The 13,189-nt window shown below is 47.7% G+C and overlaps 1 protein-coding gene across 6 annotated transcripts in view; it reads right to left on the bottom strand.

Annotated features, from left to right (window-relative positions):
* Nucleotides 1-13,189, bottom strand: part of ARHGAP44 (Rho GTPase activating protein 44) — a 192,846-nt gene that overhangs the window by 31,916 nt on the left and 147,741 nt on the right. For 5 of the 6 annotated variants that reach the window (XM_079796948.1, XM_079796952.1, XM_079796951.1 and 2 more), the window contains 3 exons: nt 7,146-7,257; nt 6,637-6,718; nt 1,597-1,677 (listed from right to left, as the gene is read on the bottom strand). In XM_079796948.1, the coding sequence (XP_079653074.1) occupies nt 1,597-1,677; nt 6,637-6,718; nt 7,146-7,257 (275 nt within the window). The remainder of the gene's footprint in view (nt 1-1,596; nt 1,678-6,636; nt 6,719-7,145; nt 7,258-13,189) is intronic. The other variant, XM_079796949.1, reaches the window with a different exon arrangement.

Below are 13,189 nucleotides of genomic sequence, written 5' to 3'. Positions count from 1 at the left end.
TGAAAAAAGAACCAGTAAGGAAGCTATTTACAAATGAAGCACAAAAAATAGCTCTGGCAAATCATACCCAAAGTCTGCCAGGCTCTGCCAAGTACCCTGGGGGCACCTTCTCTCCCGGACTCTCAGGTACTCTCAGTTCCTGAGGCCCCTTTGCTCCTGGCAGCCTGGCAGGAAGAGCGGACTCAGCTGCCCCTGTCCCAGCCTCTCCTGACCACATCTCACTCCAAGAGGCCACACCCTGGACCAGAATGCAGCCCAGCTGAGAGCAGCCAGCCCACAGCTGCCAGCGGCCGAGGCTGTGGTCAGCAATACTCAATGTGTTATACCAATCTGATTCTCCCTTTCGTTTTTTTTTAATAGTGGTAAAATATATGAGTCACCATTTAACTATTTTTAAGTATATAATTCAGTGGGAATAAGCACTTTCACACTTTTAGGAACCTGTCACCACTCTCCAGCTCCAGAACTTTCCAACACCCTAAACTAGAACTCTGCACCATTAAACAGCACCCTTCCATTCCCATTCTCCTCCCCTACAGCCACTGGAATTCTCCAGCCTACTTTGGTCTACGAGTGTGACTATTCTAGGTGCCTCATATGAGTGACTCATGCAGTATTTGTTCTTTTGTGTTTGGCTTTTTTCACTTAGCACCGTGACCTCAAGGTTCATCCACATTGTAGCATGTGTCAGAATTTCCTCCCCTTTTAAGGCTGAACATTGCATTGCATGTGCATTTCCTTATCCGCTGAGGGGCATGTGGCTTGTTTCCACCTCTTGGCTGTTGTGAATAATGCGGTTCTGAACATGGGTGTACAGAGGAAGTCTTTGCTTTCTAATCTATTGTCTACACAGCCAGATGTGGAATTGCTGCGTCAAGTGGTAATTCTATGTTTAATTTTTTGAGGATCTGCCTTACCTCACCAATGGGATTTTTTTTTTTACAGGGAAACAGAAATAATCAGGCAGATGGTGGCAGGAGCTGAAGCTAAAAATCTGTATCTAAACCGTGAGAAGAGGCATGGGGCCAGGAGCAGTACTGGCAAGACAAAGTGATGAGGAAGCAAAGGTGTGAAGGAGCAGAAGCAGGGGAGGGAGAGATCTGCACGGCAGCAGGAAGTAAGATCTCAGGTGGTCACAAGAAAAGCGAGAGATGGACGCGTTTAAAATAGCTGGTGAAGGGAGGAGCGCTGGAGGACGTTCTCCCAGCCTCTCCTTCCTGCTGGCTAGCTCAGGACAGACCTGCCCACTGCAGCTCCAGGTGTGCTGAGCTTCTCCCGGGTGTCCATGAACACCCATCTTTGCAATAAATCCCCAATACCTTGACATAGCTTGCATTAATCTTTGCTCCTTGCAAATCAAAGAACTTAACTAAATTAGCCAATGGCTAGACAACCTCCAAAGTCATATGCCCTGTTTTCTCATCTGCAAAATGGAAACGAACAACTTCACAGGGTTGGTGGAGGCTGGGCAGAGACCATGCATGTTGACGCTTTGGACACCATGAAATTCAGTGCATGCAAGTGACTAAAACCTCCAACCGGGAAACTGTGTCCGGGGCTTGAATAACTGACCCAGTGTCTCCAGGGTCCACTCACCGGATGTTGCTGTGATTGGCCTTGGGCAATTTTTCACAAGCATTCCACAGAGCCTGAAGTCTCTTTTCTTGCTCCTGGATGCTGGGGAATTAATAGGAAAAGCCACTGGTTGAGCATGACTTACTGCAGTCTCCCTGGCAGCCACATCAACCGGTCACTGTAATATTTGAGAATAAGGAGCCAACCACGTGCCTGACAGTGTCAGCAAGCTATGACTACTCAAATGTTTGGTTACTATTACCTCCCCTGTTCTCTTTTTGTCTTGTCCTGTGCTGTCTTAACAAAACTCCCTCTGCCCACGTCCCATGTCCAGGTGAATGTGTGCCAGGCAGCAGTGGGGGCAGGAGGGCAGAGGCCGGACACCTGAGCTCTGCAGGTGGCAGGGCCTGGTGTTGTCAGAAGGGCGATTCTGGCCCAGAAACCAGGGCACTTGGCACCAAGCAGGACCCACACACCCTCCCTGCGTCAGGAAGAAGTCCTTACTTTTCCTGGTTCCAAGACCCTGAGCTCTGAGGCCTCAGAATCCTTCCTAGTTCCTGTTTCCTGTGAGACCCACCTCTATAAGTGAGGGGGAGGGCTGTCTCTCAGATTCTGAAGCAAAGGCGTCCTTCCCTTCTCTAGCTTCGTATCACCAAGGTGACACAGACGTGCAGTGAGTAAAAGGGACAGCTTCCACCAAGGACACGTTCTCCCTCTCCTTCACCCCGGGACCACGGTGGAAGTTCAACCACGTCCACACCATGGTGGCAGCTTACTGTTCAGTTCAATGAATATTATTTAATGACATTCAGTGAATCCCTTCTGAATTTAATGACTCATGGAAATAAGAAATCTGATCTATCCAGACATAACTCAGAGATGGGTAATTCGCCTGAACAAGGGTTTCTCCACTATACGAAAAGATTTGCTCGTAGGATTTCTTTATTCATAAGCCCTCTGAGAATGAATAGAAATGCTCATAGGATTACACTTTTTATGTACTTTTCATGAAAATTTACATCAAGGCCTACATGGTTCGGAAGGCCTTATGGGAAACACCAGCTGGCGAGGCCCTGGCTCTGAGCCCTTGACTAGCGCCTGGGTCGGGAGGTGGGGAGGGGTGGCGGTCACCCACATGCGAAGTGCCCAGAGGCCCTCCCACGGATCCCGACCACGGTTCAGCCAGAGGGAGAGGGAAACACTCTCCAAATGGAACCTCTGCCGGGAACCTGACATGAAAGCCACGCCTCCCAGTAAGAAATGGAAAGGTATCAGCTCCTGTCCCTTTGACCAAAGGCTGGCCAGAGAGGGTTTGCTGCCGGGCAGCCTAGTTCCACCCTCCTGTGACCATGTGCCAAGGATTTCATCTGTGAACCTCATGTCCCCCACGGTAAATGGGATTACTAAGAGAACTTTCTAGTCTCTTAGTTATGTGGCCTGCAAAGTCGTGTCCTTTGAGTTACAGGCCACCCTGCATGGCCCTGACGATCCCTAAGTGTGAGGGGTTTAAAGGAGAATTGTACAAAGTGCTCATCTCTCGGTCAATGTCAGGCTCTGCAGCCACCGTGGCTGCTGCCTCCGCTCTCTCCTCCAGCAGCTGAGCGCCTCCTGGGGCACCCAACCCCATTCTGGGTCCTGCTCCTCAGTCCTTTCTAAGGTGAAAGGCAGATGCTGCGAAGACCTTTCATTCAATAAAAATCAGCAAACACACACTGAGCACTTCCTGCACGTCAGGCTCTGTCCTGAGGGCGGGGAGGCAGTGGTCAGCCAGGAGGTCCTTGCTCTCAAAGCTTACGAGGTAACTGGCTACACACACACTGAGCCAGGCAGTCAGTTACCGGGACAACGAACACAGACAGGACTTATGGCGACTGCTGGCTGCTTTACCTTGGGGTTGTCAGACAGGCCTTTCTGAGGTTACATTTAAGGTGGTGCCCACATAACCAGAAGGGGCCCTGGGGCAAAGGTTTCGGGACACCTGCATCAGAGGGAGCGGCCAGTGCGAAGGTGAGGCATGTCCGTCCTGTGGAAGGAGCCCTATGACTGCAGCCTCAGTCCTTGCATCCTAGACTCCAGCGTGGAAGCACTTCACTTATGTGGCTTGCAAAGTCCTGTCCTCTGAGGTACAGGCCACCCGGCACTGTCCTGCGATCCCTAACTGCTCTTTCCGCAGCTTCCCTGGCTCCACCTCCAACTCCTGGCTGCCCCATCCCCACAGAGCAGGCAGCGTTCCCGTTAGTTAGGGTTAGTGTGGCTCATTCGTGAGACTCCGCTTCATCAGAGGTCAATGGTTATCAACCCAACAGCCTTGGGAGTTTTTAAACAAGGAGCCCAACCAATGCAATCAGAATCTCTGGGAAAAAAAGGTCCAGGCATTGGGATCTTTTAAGAGCTTCCAGGAAACTAATGTACACAGAGGGCTGGAAATGCCTGTTCCAGACAAAATTACTTTCTTTGGAGAGTGTGAGTGAGCATGTCACCATCTTTAAGGCAGGACACACAGTCCTTGCTTTTCCTTGGTTCCCAGACACTGAGCTCTGAGGCTTCAGGATCCTTCCTATTTCCTATGAGAACCCAGCTTCACAAATGAGGTGGGAGGAGTGTCTCTCAGATCCTAAAGCACGGGCATCCTCCCTTTCTCTGGCTTTGCATCACCAAGACACTTAGACATCAAGTAAAAGGGAATTCCCATCAGAGGACATGTTCTCACTCTCCTTCACCCGAGGACCACAGTGCTGTTCTAGATCTTCACCCCAGGACCACAGTGCCACTCTAGATCCTCACCCCAGGACCACAGTGCCGCTCTAGATCCTCACCCCAGGACCACAGTGCCATTCTAGATCCTCACCCCAGGACCACAGTGCTGCTCTAGATCCTCACCCAGGACCACAGTGCCGCTCTAGATCCTCACCCCAGGATCACAGTGCTGCTCTAGATCCTCACCCCAGGACCACAGTGCCCATTCTAGATCCTCACCCCAGGACCACAGTGCCGCTCTAGATCCTCAGTCCAGGACCACAGTGCTGCTCTAGATCCTCACCCCAGGACCACAGTGCTGCTCTAGATCCTCACCCCAGGACCACAGTGCCCATTCTAGATCCTCACCCCAGGACCACAGTGCTGCTCTAGATCCTCACCCCAGGACCACAGTGCCGCTCTAGATCCTCAGTCCAGGACCACAGTGCCCATTCTAGATCCTCACCCCAGGACCACAGTGCTGCTCTAGATCCTCACCCCAGGACCACAGTGCCCATTCTAGATCCTCACCCCAGGACCACAGTGCTGCTCTAGATCCTCACCCCAGGACCACAGTGCTGCTCTAGATCCTCACCCCAGGACCACAGTGCCGCTCTAGATCCTCACCCCAGGACCACAGTGCTGCTCTAGATCCTCACCCCAGGACCACAGTGCCACTCTACAGCCTCACCCCAGGACCACAGTGCTGCTCTACATCCTCACCCCAGGACCACAGTGCCCATTCTAGATCCTCACCCCAGGACCACAGTGCTGCTCTAGATCTTCACCCCAGAACCACAGTGCTGTTCTAGAGAAGCCTCAGGGGCCCTGGCTAACCACCTGGGTTCTGGAACCAGATCCACATTCTGCCATTTATTAGACAGCAAATAACCTGCCATTACATACCTGCCCCGTGACTCAACTTCTCCATCTGGAAAATGGGAGAAACAGTACAACCCACTTCATAATGTGGAATTAGATGAATTAAAAACATATAATGAGCTTAGAACAAGGCCAAGTCTCTAAAAATCACTCAACAAATAGTATCCCCTATGATTATTACTACCATCACGGAACCCCACACTTCTCCACAATGAGATACAAGAACACCGTACGTTCAGCCAGCCTTGAAAGTGCTTGACCTCCATGACGTCATGGAAACAAACAGTGCGATGCACCATGACTGGAGCGCCTTCCTCTACCTCAACACACACCAGCCGGGCTTCACTCCAGGTCCGCGGGCTCCTCCTCCAGCCCAGTTCTTACCGAGCAGGTGCACTCTCCAGTGTTCTTTCTGGCACGACGGGGGCTGCTCCTTACGACTAACTCCCACGCTAGAGACCTCCAGAAATCACGTCCTTTCCCAGGCACCGGGCTGAGTCCTGCTCTCATAAAATGTTCTCCCCCATCTTTTCTTCCTGTGCGTCTCTACCTCCTCCTCTCTGCTGTCAGTCCTCCTGGTTCCTCGCCAGCCCAGCCATTTACTCACTAAAACCCAGTCCTCCAAATAACAGCATTTATTGCGGTAGCTCTTCCCATGGCCGATACTAAGGCACGTGCCACGGGAGGAAGGCAGCTGGCTGCGGCTTCGCCTGCTCTTTGTATTTCCTCTCTTCCCAACACGACTGGAGCCTCAGGTGCTGTCCTGTCCCCTCCCGCTGGCCCTCCCTCGGGCTCATCTTCCGGAGGGTGGAATGTGTCCTCGCCCAGATGTTATGTGTTTATAGTGGTTATTAATTGTTATTAAAATATTTTTATCTATCGGAGACACCTTAAGGACCCCTGTGACCACTCCCTTGTTCTTCTCTCCAGAGGGAATCACTACCTCTGACTGTGTGAGCCCTTCCAGAACCTTCTTTCATGCATTTACACATACAAAGAGCCACTCTTAGAACTGTGTTGTTTTCAGTGCTTTTCTTCTTTTTACAACAACGGAATATCATAGCCGCCCGTTAACTTGCTTGATTTCACTCAATAATAAATCTTCGTGCCTTTTCATGATAGCATGAATAGTTCTACCTATGTTTTGACTGCTGCAGAGTATGTTACCGTGTAGACATACCACAGTTTATTCAGCCACTCCCCACCCCCCACCAATGAGCATTTATTTAGTAACTTTTAGGCTTTCGCTATTTCAGCAAATGCTGCAATCCATGTTCCTGCAATATGCCTCTTAGGGCACCTGTACAAGCATGGCAGGTGTTTCTGCATGATAGATACTGAGAAAGGAGCTGCTGGACCATAGGCTACATGCTTTCATAATTTTAACAAATACTTCCGGAGAAACTCCAACCCACAAGCCACTCCAAAATGTGGTGTACTCACTTGGAAGCCTGAATCCACTCGTCATAGAGTTCAAAGGTCATAAGAGGTTCTGGCAACTCTCGGAGGTAAGATTTCAAAGCTCCTGGGCATGAATACAATATTGGCCATGAGCCACTTTGAATGGCAGAGACAAGCACCACCAGCCGGCATTACCCACAGAGGTTACACCTAGGATAGGCTCCCTGACCCAGATAGCATCCAACGGTGGCTTCCCGTGGGAGTGGACCCAAGGCCCTGGCAAGGCAATGGGGCCTGGGCTGGCGAGGGCATTGGCCTCCTGGCCTCTAATTCCCACCACTCTCTCACCATCTGCTGGCACACAGGGAAACCTTCCCTCAAAGGTCAGAGCAACCAGGCCTAACACTGGCCCTCCTGGACATATCTAAAGTGTGTCAGGAAGCCACGGGCTCCAGTGTCTGACACGTGGTCACACACCCTCCATGCTCTCCCTTCCCTGTGAGCCTCTACAGCACGAGGGAGCACCTTGCCCAGGGGCTGTGGGCACCCACCTGCGATCGCGTGGGGGTCTGCTGAGTACTCCTGCACGTCCACCACACAGCAGTCCAGGGCGGCTTTCAGCTTCTTCAGCTTGGAGGCGGAGGGAGCCACTCGGAAGAGTCCCTGCCAAGAGGTCAGAGGTCAGTGGGCAGCCCTGAAACTCGGGCACAGAAGCAAAACCAACAGACAGCGAGTCTGCCCACTCCTTTGCGCCCACTCTCCTGGGTGCGTTTCCCAGCACCACTGTCAACACTGTGGCCGCTGTTTCCTAAACGTTCCTGCCGAGCAGGGCCGGGGCCTGGCCCACTGTCCTGTCCCCAGGGCCTACTATGGGTGACTTACCCTTCTGTCTCAGTATTTGTTGAAAAAAAGAAACTTGGGCACCCCATTTTCTTGTTCTTGTGTTTTGAAGATACATTTTGGAGAAGAATTTGACTGAGAGTTAGATTAGGGGAGGTGTGGGAATTGAGATGTGAAAAAGCTACAGGTGCGTGTGTGTGGGAGACACAGGACTATACTTTTATTTTATTTTTAAAATATTTATTGTTGAAAGTATTACATATGTCCCCCTCCCCCCCACATTAACTCCCCCCAGCCCATCCTCGCCCCCCACCCCAGGCTTTCACCACCTAATTGTCCGTGTCCATGAGTTATGCATATATACATACAAGATCTTTGGTTGATCACCTCCCACACACCCACCCTCCCCCACCTTCCCTCCGAGATTCCACACTCTGTTCCATGCTTCCATGTCTCTGGATCCACTCTGTTCATCAGTTTGTTAATTAGATTCCACATTTGAGTGAGATCATGTGATACTTGTCTTTCTCTGACTGACTTATTTCACTTAGCATGATACTCCCCAGGTCCCTCCATGCTGTCTCAAAGGGTAAGGGATTATTCTTTTTTACTGCTGCATAGTATTCCATGGTGTAAATGTACCACAGCTTTTTTTATCCATTCATCTACTGATGGGCACTTGGGCAGTTTCCAGATCTTAGCTATTGTAATTTGTGCCACTATGAACATAAGGGTGCATACATTCTTTCTGATTGGTGTTTTGGGCTTCTTAGGATATATTCCTAGAAGTAGGGTCACTGGGTCAAATGGCAGTTCCATATTTAAATTTTTGAGGAAACTCTATACTGTTTTCCATAATGGCTATACCAGTCCGCATTCCCCACCAGCAGTGTACTAGGGTTTCCTTATCTCCACATCTTTACCAGCACTTGTCATTTGGTGAATTGTTGATGGTAGCCTTTCTGACTGGTGTGAGATGATATCTATTGTCGTTTAATTTGCTGATGATCAGTGACTTTGAGCATTTTTTCATATGTGTCTTGGCCATCTGTATAGCCACTTTGGAGAAGTATCTATTTAGGTCCTTGCCCATGTTTAATTGGATTATCTTCCTTCTGTTAAGTTGTATGAGTTCCTTATGTATTTTGGATATTAACCCTTTACCAGATGTATCATTGCCATACAGTGGGCTCCCTTTTCATTTTGTTGACAGTTTGCTATTCAGAAGCTTTTTATTTTGAAGTAGTCCCATTTGTTTACTTTCTCCTTAGTTTCCTTTGCCCTAGGAGATGTACCTGTAAGCATATTGCTACAAGAGATGTCTGATATTTGAGGCCTATGGTTTGTTCTTGGACTTCTATGTTTTCATGACTTACTTTAAGTCTTTTTATCTATTCTGAGTTTATTCTTGTGTTTGGTGTAGTTAGTGGTCTATTTTCTTTTTCTTTTTTTTTTTTTTTTTTTGCATGTATCTGTCCAATTTTCCCAACACTATTTATTGAAGAGACTATCTTCACTCCATTGTATGCTCTTGCCTCCTTTGTCAAATATTAATTGAGAATAATGACTTGGGTCGATTTCTGGGGGTCTCTGTTGTTTTCCATTGATTTATATGCCTGTTCTTTTGCCACTACCAGGGTGTTTTAATTACAACAGCTTTGTAGTAAAACTTGAAATCTGGTATTGTGATTCCTCCAACTTTGTTCTTCTTTCTCAAGATTGCTACAGTTATTTGGGGTCTTTTTTTGGTTCCATATAAATTTTTGGAGTATTTGTTCTAGATCTGTGAAATATGCTGTTGGTATTTTAATAGGAATTGCATTGAAATTGTAGATTTCCTTGGATAGTATGGACATTTTAATGATGTTGGTTCTACCAATCCATGAACATGGTATATTCTTCCACTTGAATATATCTTATTCTATCTCTTTTTTTTTCAACGTCCTGTAGTTCTCAGAAAACAGGTTTTTTGCCTCCTTGGTTAGTTTATTCCTAAATATCTTATGTTTTTGTGTTTGTAATGGTAAATGGGATTGTTTAATTTCTCTTTCTGAAAATTCACTATCTATATACTAGAGGCCCAGTGCACGAATTTGTGCACACATGGGATCCCAAGGGGGTGTTGGGGAGCCTCTGGGGGGATCTGGATGCAATCGGCCCTCTTGGCAGGCAGTTGGACACACTTGCTGGCCCAGGATCATATCTGTCCCACTGACATTCACGCTGGTTGTTGGGAGCCACTTGGCAGCCGCTTTTATATTGTTTCTTCCTTGTGGAGTGTCTAGGGAGGGGAAGCAGCTGCTGTGCCCAATGCCGACTTCCAGGAGGGATCGTGCTGGTGGCTGTCAGGACCGTGCCAGCGTTGCTGGTCCATCGGTGCCTGGCCCGTTCTCTGGAGATTGGACCTGTAGGACTACTGAGGGAATGAGTGGCTGCTGGCAGGCTGGTGGGCCGCCGGGATGGATCTCAGCTGAGCGGTGCTCCCGCTGTGGGAGCGCACTGACCACCAGGGGGCAGCTCCTATGTTGAGTGTCTGCCCCCTGGTGGTCAGTGCGCGCCATAGCAACCGGTCGTTCCAGTCATTCGGTCACTTAGGCTTTTCTATATATAGATAGAAAAGCCTAAGTGACTGAACAACTGGTTGACCGGTTGCTGTGACACGCACTGACCACCAGGGGGCAGATGATCAATGCAGGACCTGCCCCCTGGTGGTCAGTGCACTCCCACAGCGGGAGTGCCACTCAGCTGACCGATGGGCGCCAGATGCTGGGCTCACGGCTGGCGAGTGCAGCTGCGGCGACACGAGTCTCTCCCGCCTCCACACCAGTGCTACTGAGTGGCAGCAGTAGGTGCAGTGGAGCTGGGATGAATGGGAGTGGCGCAGTGCCTGGCCAGGGCTCGGGCTCCTCCTGGCCGCCTGCCACCTGGCCTGCAGGGATCAGGCCAAAGCTGGCACTCCAACATCCCCCGAGGGGTCCCGAATTGCAAGAGGGTGCAAGCCAGGCTGAGGGACCCCACCAGTGCATGAATCCATGCACTGGGCCTCTAGTTGGTGTATGAAAAAGCTGGCGATGTTTGGGTGTTGATTTTGTATCCTGCTACACTGCCGAATTCATTTATTAAATCTAGTAGTTTTTTTGGTGGAGTCTTTAGGGTTTTCTACATACAATATCATGTCATCTGCGAATAATGAGTTTTATTTCCTCCTTTCCAATTTGAATGCCTTTTATTTCTTCTTCTTGTCTGATCGCAATGGCTAGCACTTTCAGTACTATGTTGAATAGGTGTGGTAAAAGTGGACATCCCTGTCTTGTTCATATTCTTAGGGGAAATGCTTTTATTTTATTTTATTTTATTTTATTTTATTTTATTTTATGCAAGGCAAATATCTTTACTCCTTCAGGAGGATGTGCATGTGTACAATCTGGGAGCACACACACACTGAGCAGGCGGTCTGTTTGGGTTTTTATGCCTGATGAACGTCATCTGTCTCTCACTCTTGACTGGAAGAGCTTAGGCTCACACTCTTGCGTGATTGGCTAATTTAAAGAAAGGGGCTGACCTTTGCTGTTTCAAAATGGTGGCCCCCAGGGAAACTGCAAATCACAGGAGCCAAAATGGCAGCTTCCAAGTCACATGATCCAAAATGGTGGCTGCCTAAACTTCTTTCTTTGACAGAAAAGATTACTTGCTTATTCTCACAATTCCCCCCTTTTCTAATTTAACTCTTTTCTTTGAACTCAGTTAACATTAGTTGACTTTCATGCTCTGCAGTGTCTAGGACAGTGATGGGCAACCTTTTGAGCTTGGTGTGTCAAACTTCACCAAAAAACTGAGCATAACTCGGGTAGTGTGTCACTTTGAGGAAAAAACTAACTCCAAGACTCTAGTCGTAAATGTTTCATCCTCAGGAGCAGCAAATGTTTCATCCTCGGCATGCGGCCGCGTGTCATCAGAAATGGCTACGCGTGTCAGTGCTGACACGTGTGTCATAGGTTCCCCATCACTGGTCTAGGAGAAGATTATTTTGCTACTAGAGGCCAGATGCACACAATTTGTGCAAGGGCCTTGGCCCCGGCCCCCGCCCCCGCCCACTGCTGCGCCTGGGGTCCTCTTCCGCCTCTGCCTTGGCCCCTGCCCGCTGTGGCTTTATCCGGAAGGAAGGACATCCAGTCTAATTAGCATATTATGCTTCTATTATTATAGATTTGGTCAATGTTGTTTCAATTACCCTTTCAATAAGACCCCTCATACATAAGATGATACAACATCCCATTACTGTAACTCCTAACCTGATTGATTATCAAAGAGAATATGGATACCATCATTCCCTTCCATTCTCCGAACCACAGCTCTAGTAAATTGGAGAAAGGATCCCAGTTCCAGAATTCTCAGCTAACTCATTAGCTAAAGCTGCTAGTCCCCGTAGGGCCTTAGTGATGATTCTGTCTGGGGCTGTGTTGCTGGGGATGAATGTACAACACTGGCCTAGGGGAAATGCTTTTAGATGTTGCCCATTGAGTATTATGTTGGCTGTAGGTTTGTCATATATGGCCTTTATCACGTTGAGATGTGCAACCTCTACTCCCTGAGAGTTTATTCTTTAATCAAAAATGGGTGTTGGATTTTGATGAATGCTTTTTCTGCAATTATTGATATGATCATGTGATTTTTTCTCTCAATTTGTTTATGTGATGTATCACGTTTATTGATTTGCAAATATTGTACCAGCCTTACATCCCTGGGATAAATCCCACTTGGTCATGGTGTACTAGTATGATCTTTCTAATATATTGCTGGATCCAATTTGCTAATATCTTGTTGAAGACTGTAGCATCTAAGTTCATCAGGGATATTGGCCTGTAATTCCCTTTCTTTATAGTGTCTTTATTTGCTTTTGGAATTAGGATAATGCTGGCCTCATAAAAAGAGCTGGGAAATGTTCCTTCCTCTTGGATTTTTGGAATAGTTGGGGAGTATAGGTGTTAGTTCTTCTTTGAATGTTTGGTGAAACTCCCCTATGAAGCCATCCAGACTTGGGCTTTTGTTTGCTGGGAGTTTTTGGATTACTGCTTCTATTTCATCAGTTGTTATTGGCCTATTCAGATTTTCTGATTCCTCCTGATTTAGTTTTGGGAGATTGTATTTTTCTAGGAATTTGTCCATTTCATTCACATTGTCCAGTTTGTTGTCATATAGTTGTTCATAGTACTTTCTTACAATCATTTATATTTCTGTGGTGTTGGCAGTTACTTCTCCGCTTTCATTTCTGATTTTATTTATTTGAGTCCTCTCTTTGTTTCTTGTCTTGTTTATCTTTTCAAAGAACTAGCTCTTGGTTTCATTAATTTTTTGTATTGTTTTTTTAAGTCTCTATGTCATTTATTTCTGTTCTAATCTTTATTATTTCCTTCCTTCTACTTACTCCAGGCTTTTCTTATTGTTCTCTTTCTAGTTCTTTAAGTTGTAGGGTTAATTTTTCTTGTTTTTGAGGTAGGCCTATAGTGCTATGAACTATAGGCCTTCCTTCTCAAGACTGCTTTTGCTGTGTCCCAGCGATTTTGGGTTGTTGTGTCGTTCATTTTCATTTGTTTTCAGCAAGGTTTTCATTTGTTTCTTGATTTCATTGGTAACCCATTCATCCTATATAGTAAAAGCCTAATATGCAAATTGTCCCCTCAACTGAGTTTGACCGGGAGTTCCACCACTCGCTATGATGTGCACTGACCACCAGGGGGTGGCACAGAACATGACA

This window comes from Cnephaeus nilssonii, assembly GCF_951640355.1.
Source record: "Cnephaeus nilssonii genome assembly, chromosome: 19".
In the NCBI taxonomy this organism is placed as follows: Eukaryota; Metazoa; Chordata; class Mammalia; order Chiroptera; family Vespertilionidae; genus Cnephaeus; species Cnephaeus nilssonii.
This window is presented reverse-complemented; position numbering and strand designations above follow the sequence as displayed.